Source organism: Sciurus carolinensis, chromosome 1, assembly GCF_902686445.1.
Source record: "Sciurus carolinensis chromosome 1, mSciCar1.2, whole genome shotgun sequence".
NCBI classification, from domain to species: Eukaryota; Metazoa; Chordata; class Mammalia; order Rodentia; family Sciuridae; genus Sciurus; species Sciurus carolinensis.
Genome location: NC_062213.1, coordinates 39,000,352 through 39,015,843, shown reverse-complemented (window position 1 = coordinate 39,015,843; position 15,492 = coordinate 39,000,352). Strand labels below are relative to the sequence as shown.

The 15,492-nt window shown below is 30.6% G+C and overlaps 1 protein-coding gene across 6 annotated transcripts in view; it reads left to right on the top strand.

Annotated features, from left to right (window-relative positions):
• Positions 1 to 15,492, top strand: part of Vps13b (vacuolar protein sorting 13 homolog B) — an 829,431-nt gene that overhangs the window by 491,487 nt on the left and 322,452 nt on the right. For 2 of the 6 annotated variants that reach the window (XR_007108524.1, XR_007108523.1), the window contains exons 26-29: positions 10,333 to 10,504; positions 11,046 to 11,160; positions 12,826 to 12,892; positions 13,426 to 13,567. Coding sequence is in view for 4 of the 6 variants with exons in the window: in XM_047551787.1 (XP_047407743.1) it covers positions 10,333 to 10,504; positions 11,046 to 11,160; positions 13,426 to 13,567 (429 nt within the window). In the remaining 2 variants the exon portion in view is untranslated. The remainder of the gene's footprint in view (positions 1 to 10,332; positions 10,505 to 11,045; positions 11,161 to 12,825; positions 12,893 to 13,425; positions 13,568 to 15,492) is intronic. The other 4 variants (XM_047551787.1, XM_047551778.1, XM_047551802.1 and 1 more) reach the window with 2 other exon arrangements.

The window sequence follows — 15,492 nt, the reverse complement described above, 5'->3', positions numbered from 1 at the left end:
TCCCTCCAGACCTCCTCTCCTTCCTTCACTCCTTTCTGCCTAATCCGAAGTAAATCTGTTCTTCCCTTGCCCCACCCCCCCTTATTGTGAATTAGCATCCGCATATCAGAGAGAACATTCGACTTTTGGTTTGGGGGATTGGTTTATTTCGCTTAGCATGATATTGTCCAGCTCCATCCATTTACCAGTAAATGCCGTCATTTTATTCTTCTTTAAGTCTGAGTAATATTCCATTGTGTGTGTATACCACAGTTTATCCATTTATCTGTTGAAGGACATCTTGGCTGGTTCCACAGTTTAGCTATTATGAGTTGAGCTGTTATAAATGCTGATGTGGCTGTGTCACTTTAGTATGCTGATTTTAAGTCCTTTGCATATATACTGAGGAGTGGGATAGCTGGGTCAAATGGTGGTTCCATTCCAAGTTTTCTGAGCAATCTCCATAATGGTTGCACCAATTTGCAGTCCCACCAGCAGTGTATGAGTGTACCTTTATCCCCACATCCTTGTCAGCATTTATTGTTGCTTGAATTCTTGATAATTGCCAATTTGAAAAGTAGGTCCAAATTTTCATCATGTTGGCTTAGGATCTGGCTTCCTTAACAAGACTCCTAAAGTACAAGAAGCAAAATCAAGGATCAATAATTGGAATGAATTCAAACTAAAAAGCTTCTTCTCAGCAAAAGAAACAATCAGTAACATGAAGAGAGAGCCTACAGAATGGGAAAAAATCTTACCACACACATCTCAGATAGAGCATTAATATCCAGGGTATGTAAAGAACTTAACACCAAAAAAAAAAAGAAAAAAACAAATAACCCAATCAATAAATGGGCTAAGGAACTGAACAGACACTTCATAGAAGAAGAAATACATTTGATCAACAAATATGTGAAAAAATGTTCAACATCTTTAGCAATTAGAGAAATGCTAATCAAAACTATTCAAGAATTTTTTTCATTTTTATGACTGGTTAACACTCGTGTGTATATAGCACATTTAGTTTATCCCTTTATCTGTTGACGGATGTGTAGGTTGTTTGCATATTTGGGTGTGAACACTGTGGTACGTGGACTGATTATTTTTAGTGAAATCATTTTGGCTTCTGCATCTTATGTGACTTGTGTCTGACAAGCTATTTCAAAACTAATACCAGAAATATTCTTTAGTTGTTTTGAACCTAAGGATAATTGAGATGTGTGGTGTAAATACTAGGGGGAGAATGAAGAAAAAGGGTTCCTCTAAGTCAGAAAATCAATATTGAATAAAATACACTTTAGGTAACTTTAAGTACTTTATTCATATTAATTTTTCTGACTTAGAAGAGCACTCTTCTGTCATCTTTATATGATTGACTTAGTACTAACACAGATGGTCTAAACTTATAGTAGTACTTATATGTGCTGAACACACCAAATGTGTTCAAGCATATTTCAAAATTTTGGCAGAAAATGTGGGTACCAAAAGGGAAAATTAGAATCGTGTGTTTAGTTTCCATAGTAACTTTTCAAACAAAAGAAATAGTACATTAGTAATTTAATTTCTCTTAGGGGTATTTCTTTTCTCCTGGAGAAAACTAATTAAATGCTTTCTGCTACTTTCCTAGGGTTTGTTATAGACTCTCACTTTTCTCAGTCCTAAGAATTGTCTGCCTCCGATTTTGGCATAGTAGTTTTCCAGAGTTTGAAACATGAGCAAAGATCTTTCTCTTAATCTCTCAGTTTACAACTGTATTGTTGAAGAGATTATCTGAGAAATCTTTTAGATCTGCATTTTCACTTTATGTACTAGAAAATGGAAGCAGTGAATTGAAGACACACAAGTAGGGACTGGGCCAACTTATGTTAGCACAATTCTAAGTTTATGGAGTCTGTGATAGAGACCTTGGAGTTAGCTTGAGTTTTTATCTCACAATCACATTATTTAACCTATGTGCTTTAGCTACATTGTCTATAAAATAAGGTAATATTGATACTTCTTTCAACATGGTAGTACAGCTATTATGTGAGTTTATGTTTGTCTTGTACCCTGTAAATATGAAATATTACTTTATTGATTTTTGTTTTTTAATTTCATTAGGAGTTTGCTTTTCTTTGTTATGGATTGAATAATTTATACTAGATTTATTCTTCAATATTTGATATTTATATTCAGTTGAGATTATTATATACTTGATTTATCTCCTTTGTTATGTGAATAATTATCTTGATAAACTGAGCTTGGTTTTTGGAACAAACTCAGTCTTGGTTGTTATATATTTTTGGTTTTGTATATTGCTGAAATGTTTGCTAATTGTTTAGGATTTGGGTACTTGTAGTCATGAATGACACTGGCCTTTGACTTTTCTGTCATATAATAGCTTTGTCATATTTTGGTATCAAGATCATATGGTCTTCAAAAAATAATTTGGGAAGTGTTCCTTCTTTTTCTACTCTCTTAGAAAAGTACATTTTTCATGTGAAACTCTCATAATAACTATACATTCCCAGGACAACAAAACTGTCCTGATTGAAGAGGCACTTTATTTATAACACATAATATAATACAGATGAATTATATATATGGTATAATAAATAGAGGGTCTTGGTGTAAGTCTTATTTAGATACAGAAGAAATTTTAACTTAGAAAATTATTAGAATACAGAGACAATAAAGAAGGTAGTACTAGATGGACAATGGACACTGAGTTTTCTAAAGGGAACACAGGAAAGCGTCTTGATCCTATTCCCAGCCCCAATTTGGCTATCTTCCTAGAAAGTGAATTTTATACTATTCATTGAAAAATAATACTTAATGAAAATTATTCAAATCCCATTTCAGGGGCCTTAGGTCAAATAAAACTAGTGAGCATATTCATTATAGATGCTAACCATATATAATATATTGTTTTTACAAGTATGATTTTTATATTCCAGTTTGCCTTTTTTTGTCTTAATTTTTTTATTGTGAGAAAATATATACATATTCATCTTTTACTGTAAACAATACCTGAAACAGTCAACTTGTGAAAAGAAAAGATTTATTTTGGCTCAGTTTGGCAGGTTTCAGTCTATGATTAATTGTCCTGTTGTTTTGGGACCTGTAGGTTTAGAGCAAAACTGCTCACTTCTTGGCTACAAATGAAAAAAAAAAAGCAGAAGAGGAGGGGGCTAGGGTCCCAATTTCATTCACCTCCCAAGTAACCAGAAGACCTCCCATGGTTCCCTACCTCTTAAAGTTCCCACTACTTCACCTCCCAGTAGCACCAAGCTATGGACTAAACCTTTAATACTTGGGTTTTTGGGGCATATTCCAGATCCATACTGTAGCAATACACAACACAAAATTTACCATTTCAACCATTATTAAAACTCTGTGGCCTTAAATACATTCACATTATTGTATAACCATCCACTTCCATAATTTTTTCGTTTCTCTCCACTGAAACTCTGTATCTGTTAATCAGCAAGTTGAAATCTAAATATTAAATCTTCTGATATATGAGCACAGATGTTTTTCCATTTATTTCTGTCATCTTTAATTTCTTTTATCAACATTTTGTAATTTTCAGTGCACAAACATTTCCCTTCCTTGGTTAGATTTATTTCTAACTATTATATTCTTCTAGATGGTATTGTGGCTAGAATTATTTATTTCCTTTTCTGATTATTCACTGATAGAGCATGGAAACAACAGAATATTTTGTTTTGGTTCCATGTCCTGGAACTTTGCTGAATTTATTAGTTCTGAAATTTTTGTTAGTTTTGTTGAGCCCTTAGAGTTTTCTACATATAAGATCATGTGGTCTGCAAAAAAATATAATTTTACTTCTTTCTTTCCAATTTTCTTCTTTTTGTTGCCTAATTGCCCTGATGAGAACTTCCAGTACTAGGTTGGATATATTTTCCTGTTCATTTAAAAAATATTAGGAAATAATTGCAAAGATGAACATAAGTTTCTCTCTTGAAAATTATCTTTATTGTGAAGGGAAACTTCAGTATTATTTTGGCTCTAATTAAATTTTATGTAAATAACAAAAGATATTAACAAATTAACCCTTTTTATTTTCATATTAGTTTTATGTTATTTTTGATCTTAAATAAGTATTAAGTTATACATTATAGATATGAAGTAAAATTGTCTAGATTGGGAGGTTTCCATTGACTCAGAAGTAAAAGTATCAAATAATGATTATATTATTTCAATTCTGTACTAGATTTGATATACAAACATTTTACCACTGTCCACCATCCATTATCTTTATTATCAAAGGATAACCGCCTTTTGTTTTAAACTCTGTACAGGATAGGTTCTAAGCTTATTGTTCTGTGGTGTATGTATGTCAAATGATTTTATAATATCAACTAACATAATGATTAAATTTAATTTATCATGGTACATGCAATGGAGAAATATTTGTTCATTAAGTCACTACAGATATTTTTATAGGAATAAAAGTATATACAAGTTTATATTTTTAGTTTGTTTTTTGTGTATTTAATCATTTTAAACCTAATTATATTTTTATCAGAGCTTACCTGGTATCTTAATTTCTTTAGAGTCTCATCTCACTGTTGTTTTCTCAACTCTTGACTATAGAAGATAGTTTCTGTATGTGTTACATAATTTTGTGTTAGGTGCTCTTCATCATAGTTCTCATTGGAACTTTATTAGGTTCTTACATATTGGTTGAATGCCTGTTCAACAGAGTCACATGTTTTACTTCTTTAAGGAACTCTAGACGCTATCAGTAGCTTTGGACACCTTTACTGTTTATTTCATAGCCAGAAGGTTCATAAAACATTGGCAGTATGAACTCAAGCCTGTCAGCCTATATGTACTCCAGAGTTTGGTTTAAAAATTCTTAAGGGTAACATTTCCTCCCTACAAGATTGAGATAGAGTCTGCCTTTTTCTTGGGTTTATTCTGTTGTTTCTCTAATTTCTTGAATTTGATACTTACTAATGTTATGTCTTTAAAAAAAAAGGAAGTGAAAGACATACTCTTTTATCCTTAGAAGAATTTATAATATTTCTAGTGGGGTTATGAATATGTGTATACATATAATAAAAAGGTGGGCTTGGAAATTTAACCCATAATTGAGCTGCTTTCTAGAGACAATTCTGTATTCTACAAGTGGCAGAAAAATTATCTTGTTTCAGACAGGTAATTTATGCCACATTAACAATTGTCACGGATTCAAAGACCAAACTTTACCAGTTTATCTTTGTACCTCAGCTAGGTGAAATTGTCAAAAAATTTGTTTTAGGGGTGGAAGATATATCTTGGAGGTTGAATAATGGCCTATCATGCATGAGGACCTGGGTTCAGTTCCCAGGAAAAATTTGTGTTGAGGTAGGTATTTGGGAAAGTGAAACACTACACAGATTACATTCATTAAAAAATTTTATGTCATCTTTACTGATAGAACAGCCCAACAATAGAAATATCATTAGAAGCACTAACATTTTGATGTTTCTTTTTTATAACAATTAAGCATGTAGTTTTTTTGTTTTGTTTTGTTTTGTTTTTTTAATGGTGCTAGGAAATTAACCCAGGGCCTTGTACATGCAAGGTAGGTACTCTACCAACTAGCTATATCCCCAGCCCAATAATTAAGCAAATAAAACACATATACAAATACACACAATATATTCACATATTTCCCTTACACAATAAGTCACAATTCATAGGTCCTTTTGAAATTGTTATTACTACCTAAAATGATATTTCAAACCTCTGAGTTTTCAATGGTATTAGTGAAGGTAATTTAGAAATGACATTAATTATGGATGAATATTCTATATTGATGAAATTAAATCCCAATGCAGTTGTGATTTTAGTCAAACTATTTGCTATTTTTTGAAATTTTAGCTTTTATGTATATACTTTGGGCTGATGTCTTCTTTATTTCTAACAATGATATAAGATAATTTTAAAACTTTTTAAAAAATCTGAAATTCTAAGTGAATGCTAAAAATAATGATTCTATCTAAAGTAGAAATTGATATATATTAACCTACCAGGGTTTACAAACTTAAGTTCTTGGCAAAATTCAATTGGCATTGTTTATTGATCCAAGAATTAAAATTATTAGCAGCCTAGGCTTAAAAGAAAATCTAGCATGAGATGGTCATTTTTAAAAATATCTATAATTGCTTAAAGTGCATTCACTTTCATTCATTACAAACTGAAACTGAACTGAGAGGTTGCTTGACATCAACTGCTATAGCAAAACTGTTGTTAGATTTTCAGTTATTTAATTATTTAACCAAAAAAGTATTCTACCTCAAATTATTATTTTAAAAATCCTTTAAATGGTATATTTAATTTGATCTTTTTACTCAACTGCTATTTTAAGAATATCTCATAATATTTTTAAATCTTTCCTGAAAATTGACATTTTGTTTAACATTCTTCTTTACATGTGTTTATCTCCAATATTTAAGGAGGAATTTTATTTAAAATATGGAAATCATGGCATTTAGACTATTCTCTTATCATTTGCATAACTGTGGGATAAAGAAAGATATCAAAGTAGTTCAAAGAAATGAAGGATAATGATTAGCCTTCACATACTGTTCAGCAAAATATTTTATATAAATACCTTTTCTATTTCAAAATAATTCTATCAGAAAATGCCTTTGTCTTTCATCTCTGTTGGCTACTTGCTTTTTGTAAAATTTAGGCATTTTTGTAAAATTTTATAAATATAATATAGTGATCTGATGTTACCCTATATTTATTTTGCTTCTTTATGCCAGTTGTATATTTTGGGGTCCATTTCAAAATTACAGTTTTGGTGTTTTAAGGTTTCAAGTTAAAATTTGCATTCATAAAATCTCAAGAGGTGGGGATCAGTTCAGTGGCAGTGGCAGACCAATTGCCTAGCGTGCTTGAGGCCATGGATTCAATCACCAGAACCACAAAAAATTAAAAATAAAGAAAGTATTGTTTTATAAAAAACCCACAAATTTTTAAATATTTTACTATTTAAAGTATTTTTTCTTATCTGAGTCAAAACTAAAATTTTTTAGTTCTCCATATTCAGGAGAATAAAAATAATTCTGGTTTTGAAAATACATTCTAATGACTATTTGTGTTAAATATGAGTATTTATTTACATAATCCCTAGATAATTTATCATTTAAACTATGAGCAATTCTTTTCATGTTGGCATGTTGATAATGAGTACTGTATTTTCCTGCATTTCAGTTTGGGTAGAGGTAGAGTGGGAAATATGAATGAGAGACTAAAGTATGGAGCTTAAAAGCAGTTGATCATTTTTTTTCCCACCCTTGCATTGAAATAGTTAGAAAAAGGTAGTGGAGACCCCAGCAGGCCACTTGTTACTGTTGACTTAAGAACAAACAGTGGTGGAAGTGTTTAACCCTTTGGGAGATTTTGTGATTGACCAAGAATGCTGGAGTTATTTTGATAAGAGAAAGTAGCAATGTGGCCAAAACGCATGATCATCCCTGAACTCTGAAGCAGGCCAAGGATGAATGACTGAAGTGTTTGTTCTTCCAGATGAATAAAGATAAATTCACCTAGGAAAATAAATTCAGGAATTTGGTCAATTTGCAACAAAATGGTTAAAAAAAAATGAACTGTTTACTTTAGAACTTGGCCTAAGAAGTGTGGGAAAATAGTTCAACATCTCCATTTCTGGCCCCATTTTCACTATAGATTTGAAAACAGAGCAGAAAATTAATGCACAAACATGTTTAACAATGCCACACCAAATGTTGCAAATCCAAAATGAAAATTGAAACTGCATGAAGAAGTAGAGAAAAGATTTTTCTCAAGAGTACTTACTAAATTTGAAGCCACAGTTTTCTTAGCATTCTTACCAAGTGTACACAATAGTGTTGAAAATTGAGGTCTTGTTGATTTGAGATGCTATTTTCTCTGCAGTTTTCTATTCTGGGAGTATGATGTTCTTCTCAATGTTTGGAGGATTTAATTTATGCAGGCTTCTGCTCTAAGAACCTATCCACAAAGAAAGTCGTACTGATCACATTATGTTGTCTTTTATTTGACTTGACTTTGTTTAAAAAAAAAAACAAAACATTATTTTCCGGAATTTATCATTTTCATTAGTTGTTGTTATGTTACACAACCAACTAAAAATCTGGGGTTTTTTTTTTTTTTTTAATAGCTTCTCAAGTTTTAGAAATTTCAATTGTAGCAGATTTAGGACTACTTATTTTGAAGAAGTATTTGTATGAAACGCTCACAAACAGCAAGTTATTTTCTTTGCTTGGTGGAATTGGGTCAAGGAGTGACAATGCTGTCTTCAAGTCAGGTTTAACCATAATTTGGTGTCACAGTCAGTCCCTGGACTCTTATTGCTTTGTTGTGCTTGGTGCCTAAGTATCTGTACAGTAAACAACTTAGCTATCGTTCTGTGAAAATCTTTCCCATTTGATTTTGCCTCATTCAGGTGATTTGGGGAAATTGAATTTTCTTCTGATTGAAAGACATTGTAAAGCGCTGAGGTCAGAGTAAAATCTTCATACAGGAACTAAAACATATTCTTTTCTGGATGGTGTGTCTGTGGTAATGAGCACAGGTTTTGGTTGATTTTTTATGGAATTTTATTTTACTTTCTACTTTTAGATGTCAAGCTAATGACTTGATGTAGAAATAAATGACTTCTGGTCTAACAAACTATTGATAAAGTAGTATAATTACTATGTTAAATTGATTTCTCTAAAATTTTAAGGTGTCTTTTTGTTACGAGTGCTTAGCATAGGAAATAGGTATTTTGTTTGAGACATTCAGAGCAACAGTGAACTGTTAGAGATTAAGAATGTAAATGCCAAACAACAATGTATCTGAAGTTAGAAAGATAACAAAATGAGGAGGCATATCAAATTATGTAAGAATGTGAGTATCTACTTTTTTTAGAATTGGTTTTGCTTAGTGGTGATAATTATAGCTACCAGATATGAAATATTTGTTATATGTAGATATGTCATTCACATTCATGTTTGCATTTAATTTTAACTGTAGGAGATTTGTGTCATTGTAAAAACCATTTTACAAAGGAGGTGATGAACTCTGAGAAATTAAATTATTGGCCTAAAATTACAGACTGGTGTTTGAGGTCCTAAACCTAGTACATCATATTGCCTGCCAAACTAAATAAAGTCGGTATAACTAAAGTTTAAATACATGCCCACACATGTATTTTTTAAATATTTTTTAGTTGTAGATGCACACAATACCTTTATTTTATGTATTTATTTTTATGTGGTGCTAAGGCTTGAACCCAGTGCCTCACACATGCTAGGCAAGCAATCTACCACTGAACTACAATCCCAGCCCCCCACACACATGTATTTTAAACAGATAAACAGGTTATATGTGATCAGTTCTTGGGAGTTTAAGCTTCCAAGTTTTATTTGAGGTTTAAAGTGGACAACAAAGTTTAGGATTTCAAAAATTGAAATACTGGGTAACTAATCCTAAAAGAACTGAACATATCAATTAGTGATCACTGCCTCTAGCACCATTTTTTCCTTTATTTGAGACTGAAGTTATTCAATTCCAGTTTAACCTGAGGTAAAAGAGGGTTTTTTCCCCCCCTCTGAGCTACTAAAAGCTGCTGAAAAGACCAAAAATAAATCAATTTGTCTTCAGTGGCAAGTTTGTTAGCACCCAGTTTAGAACTTGATACATATTCAATATTCAGAATGTATGTATTGAATTGAATAAGTTCATGCTTTGTTCCTCTACATTTTAATCATTTAAAACATTTTTAAAAGTCCGTTGTCCAGTCTAATTTTAATATCTCATATTAAAATATATAATATATGATGAATGTTTTGTTGTTTCATAAACTGTGCTAATAACTTTGTTATGATTGTTCTAGATTAATTCATAAATATTCTGTATCAGAGATAGACAGTTTTTTCACTATAAAGGGTGAAATAATAAGCACTTTAGACTTTATGGACCATGCTATCTTTGTAATAACTTCTCAGCCCTGCTGAAAAGCAACTAAAATAAATGAATAGATATGGCTATGATCTAACAAAACTTTGTTCTCTAAAACAGCTAGATTTGGCCATTGGTATAGCTTGTAGACCTTCACTCTCTAAGAAAATAATTGTTGATATGATCCTAACTTCTTCTGAATCTTATATATTTTTAGAGAAAACTGGAATATCATGCCTATATATTGCTATAGAAACAAGTACTTTAAATGCTTATGTAATAGCCTTACTATTTATGTTTACCATTAGCACATGTGATATAGAAGTGTTGCAAATAATAATTTAAAATTATAAATTTTATTTTTAGTTATTTTTGTTTAAGTTGCAATTTGTTTTTTCTTCATCCCAGGGAGATTCTATACAAGCAGGTGATGAGTCACCATTCTCAGATTCTGTTACCTTGGAACAAACTACTAGTAACATTGGTGGATCCAGTGGACGGGTTAGTCTCTGGATGCAGTGGGTTCTCCCCAAAATTACAATAAAGCTCTTTGCTCCAGATCCTGAAAACAAAGGCACAGGTATAGGATTACTTTTCTTCTCTACTAAAAACATCAATTATTAAGAACTGTTTTAAAAAGAAATATTAGAATTAATTTTAATATTATCATTTATAATTAAGTGAACATTTTTTTCTATTTCAAGTGATATCTGTTATTAATATTTATAGTCATATCAATATTTAAGGTTTATGTGCATATATTCTCTTTGTGTAATACCTTAATTTTGCTTGCTCGTACTAAAATTCATCCTAATATCCATGAGGGAATTTCACCATTGGTCATGTGAATGCATTATATCATTGTTACTATATACAAAGATCTTTAACTGGTCTCAGATTTAGCACTTCAAACATTAAATGAAATTTCTCCTGTCTTGAGATAGGTGTCTTATCTTAATTGGAAGTCCTATTTAATATTAATTTTGCTTATGATTGTTGGAACTTGTCTAGTCTTATTGTCTCTGTAGATGTCCACTTTGTATATGCCAATGTGAAATATAAAATAGAAAGTGTTAATATTGACCATGACTTATTGATATCTACGTTTGCTTCTTTTACAGAGATTTGTATGGTCAGTGAACTAGAAGATCTCAGTGCTTCCATAGATGTGCAGGATGTATATACCAAAGTGAAATGTAAAATAGAGAGTTTCAATATTGATCACTATAGAAGCAGGTAAATGATAAATAATTAATATAGGAAAAACTATACTTTCTTTGAACAAAGTCACTGTAAGAATTTTTCTAACTTAGTTTGACTTATTATTTTTTGAAATAACTATACATATTCCCAGGGAGGATTTTTAATAAATAAATTGATTTTACTTAGTATTCATTCATTTACGTGGTTTAATAAGATTTTGTTTTGTAAGATTGCATATCTGTTCATAAACATTCTCATAGCCATATTATATGGAATAACCTGGTTTTACTAATAATCTCACACAATTTACTAAGTGTGTTATGTACTTGTTGAGATACTTGGAACACTTTGATGGCTTTGGTTTTTGCTGTATACTTTTATTCACTCTCTATATAATCTGTACTGAAATGGAGCAATTGCTCATGTATGTTAGCACTTTGAAGACTTCTTATATTATGAATGATTCATATACATGTGGTAAGTGTTTCTAAAATCATACTGTTCCTTCCCTAATAAATTTTCATCAAAAGTAATATTATATGCAAATATTATTTGTTTGGAATAGTAAATGATAGTAAAAAAGTTAATTTTTGCTTAGTAGTCACAAAGCCATAAAGCAGTTTTATCATTAATATTTCCCAAATAAAAATGCAAATCGTTTTGTTGTTTTGACTTTACAACTCAACTCTAATTTTTATTTTTTTTATTGAAACAGAACTCACATCATTTAAAACCCACGCATGCTTTTTAAAAATATTTTAACTAACATTATATTTTGTTTAGTAGCATTTTCTTTTAGAAAAATGGCATTAAAGTCCATTTATTTCAGAATTCATGATATAGATTCGTTCAACAGTTTTTTTTATTGTGTGTCTGCAGCAACATGCTTTTCTATATGTGTATTGATCCATAGCATGTCCTGAAAAGTCTATTTTTTATTTTGTGTAAAGTTTCTAATTCTTCATTGAAAACATTTGAATTCTTACCTGTTACTACATATATCATTTTGCTTATGTCAGTAATTATCAAAACTGTTCCAACTGCAAAATCATGTCATAATTGTGAAATACAAAATATTTCACTGGTTATATATTAGAACCTGTTATATTCTGTCATATAATAATTTTTTTGTATCATTAAAATTAAATCATTAATTGACTCTTGATGTTTAACTATTTCCTTTTCAGTGATACATGTCTATATTAAAATGATATTTGCAAATTATATTACAGTATAATTTTCAAACAATATAATTTCTTGCTGAATGAATATTAGAGTTTATCCTTGACTTTACAGTTAAATTTATATAAATTTTATATATTTAGGTAATTTATTCTTTAAGTTCAAATGTTTATTGAGTGTATGATATGTGCTAAACTGTATGCTAAGCACTGAGGATATAATATTTGACAAAAACAGACATAGATTCCACCCTTATGGACTTTATATACTCTAGTGGATGTGATAGAAATTCATAACCAACCAGATAAATGAACAATTTACTGTTAAAGTATAAATACAGAACTATCAGGGTGTGGTGCTAATTTGTAAATGATTCTATTGATTGCATTGTTATATTCATAGAGCCAACTCAGTGTAGTGTTGTTTACTTTTGAACTTTTGAAATAGTTATATGTGCTCAATTTTTTAACTCAGAAAAATTGAAGAGAACAGATAAGGTGAACTTATGTTTTCCAGGCCAGGGGAAGGTTGGCAGTCAGGACATTTTGAAGGAATATTTCTACAATGCAAAGAAAAATCTGTGGTGAGACTCATTTAGTAATTATAATTTCAAAAATATATTATAAATTGTTTCTTTTTGTTTCATGCAATAGGACCAATAGTTACAAGAATTAAAGCTGAGTATATTCTTTTTGACCTGCTCCTCCAAAATTACCTCATAAATTTAAAACTGTTCTTTTAATCTGCTCATGTTTTGTAACCATCTTCTTTTATAGCAATTAAGTAAATTTATCAAAAAGGCAAAGGTAGGATTGCTGTTTAATGTACTACTACATTGACTTTTGGAAACTTTTCCCTTCATAAGTGAGTTCATGCTGGATTGTCTTTTGTCATAAACTAAAAGTAGTAATTGTGAACTAAAAGCAATTACTTTTTGTTTACTTCCATTTAACAATACTTTTGCAGAAGATGGTCCAGAGTCCCTACCTAACTGTGCCTCAAACCTAAACCTGTGCAAACTTGAGCAGAATTAAAATCTTTACAGATTTTTTTTTGCTTATGGCTTTTATTACTTTTTGTCTTTCAACCTTCTTTGCTCCTGTCCATCACCTCAAGCCTTGGGGAAGAGTGTTGGTCTCTGGGGCAATGTGGAGGTGTCTTCCTTTCCTGTACTGACAAGCTGAATAGACGCACCTTGTTGGTTCGACCCGTCAGCAAGCAGGACCCTTTCAGTAATTGCTCTGGCTTCTTTCCTTCTGTAAGAAATCATTTTAAAATTTTGATACAGAACTACCCTTAACAGGAACCCAGAGAAGGAATTTAACTATTCATAGAGTCAACTCTTGATTTTCATTTTTCTCTGTTATCATTCACTTTGTTAATGAACAATATTATATTTTCAAATATAGATTGGTTTTTCACTATAATGTTTTTCCGAGTCAAATATAATACTTTTGTCATTCTGGATTTGTGAATACAAACGGTTTTTACTATTGATCATAAGAAAATCAAAGTAAGATGTTAAATATAATGCTTTTTAAATTGTACATGTATCGAGTGATCAAGAGTTGACCAGTACTGCTTGTGTCATTCCTTTTGTGACTTTGCTGAGATTACTTTTTGTTATTTTTTTTTGTTATGCCATTGTTTTCTCCTCACAACTAATTCAAATTATCTAATTTGGTGCCCTCTTGAATCTGAACAAATCTGTGTTGTCAGTGATTGGATAGAAGATGAACTGTAGACTGTTTACCAATAGCTTTAGAAGTTTAAAACCTGCATTTTCTACTAGTACAACACCATGTACATGTGTTCTTAAACTAAGTCTTTTAAGTCGTATTCTTAAAATGAATAAAATGCCTGAAATTTTTAAATATTATGAGCAGATTTTTACAATGGTGATGTCTATTCTTTTAAATCACTACAAACATTACTAGTTATTTTCTCAGCACATGTGAACTATGTATTTCCTTTTTTCCTAGCTCATTTGAGATTTAAGACATATTTAAGACATAAATAATTTTGTTTCTTCATTTAGTGGTTAATAGTTTATTTCCATAGTAGTAAATGCTATTTTCTGATTGATTTTTGAATTTTCTAGCAATCCCTATAATACTAGAAAAAGATACCTCTGAAATCTGACTTTCATGCCAGTGGAAGTTCTGTTTAGATTTATTTTTCTCTTTTAATGTTCATTAGTGTCAGTGAGAAAGATTCTTACTAATTTTAAATATATTCAGAAAAAAAATGATTCCTTTTAAACTTTATCATTCTCTAAATTTCTAATGATTAAGTTCATTTATTAGCATTTCTTTAATTATCAGTTTTCTAACTTTCTGTCTTAAATAGTATTAAATATTATTATTGTATGAAAAGTAATACTTATAGTGCTCCAATTCCAGCTATGTATTTTTCCTATTATATTAAGGGAGTTAGGCATGCATCAGTTTAACAAGGGAAAAACCTTTTCCTCATCTACCTTACTTTTTTTAAGAGTGCTTTTATTCAATAGGTTTAAAATATTTTTCCAAATAAAAATATTCATACATTGAAATACCCTTTACTATACCTGAGATTCAAATATTGCTATGAATAAAGATTTTTTTATGAGTTGAATTATTTAAATTAGTGGTAACTACTACCCTACTCCCTAAAGTGCTGTTCAGACACCTAGAACAGATGCTGCTGCTATGGCCGTTGAGGCCACACCACATCTCTCATCATCTGTTTTTGATTACTAGCCAGCAACATGGTGACTGACCAAACTACTAGAAATCTTCCTTGCTTTACTGTGCTCCTTTTTAAATTTTGAAAATTTAAAAATAATGGGAAATAATAGAGTAGAAACAGTGAGAATGTAGGAAACAATGAAAAATGTTCTGAGTGACGGTCCACTTCAGAAAAAAGTGTTTATATTTCACAACCCTTAAATGATTAATTTCCCAGTTTGTTTTAAAGACCAAATGATTAACTTGTATAAACAAGAGAACATGTACAAAAATCAGTGTTTTCTCACTTTCCTTCATTGTAAAGTTCAGATGAAAAGCAAAATTAGTAGGAGTAGTATAACCGCATACATTTTTCCTCTCATAATATTATTTGGTTTGTAGGTATCAACATGAGAGGAACAGAGTAGAAAAAAAAGGAGGTTTAGGAGTGATAGAATGACATGGACACAAAAAC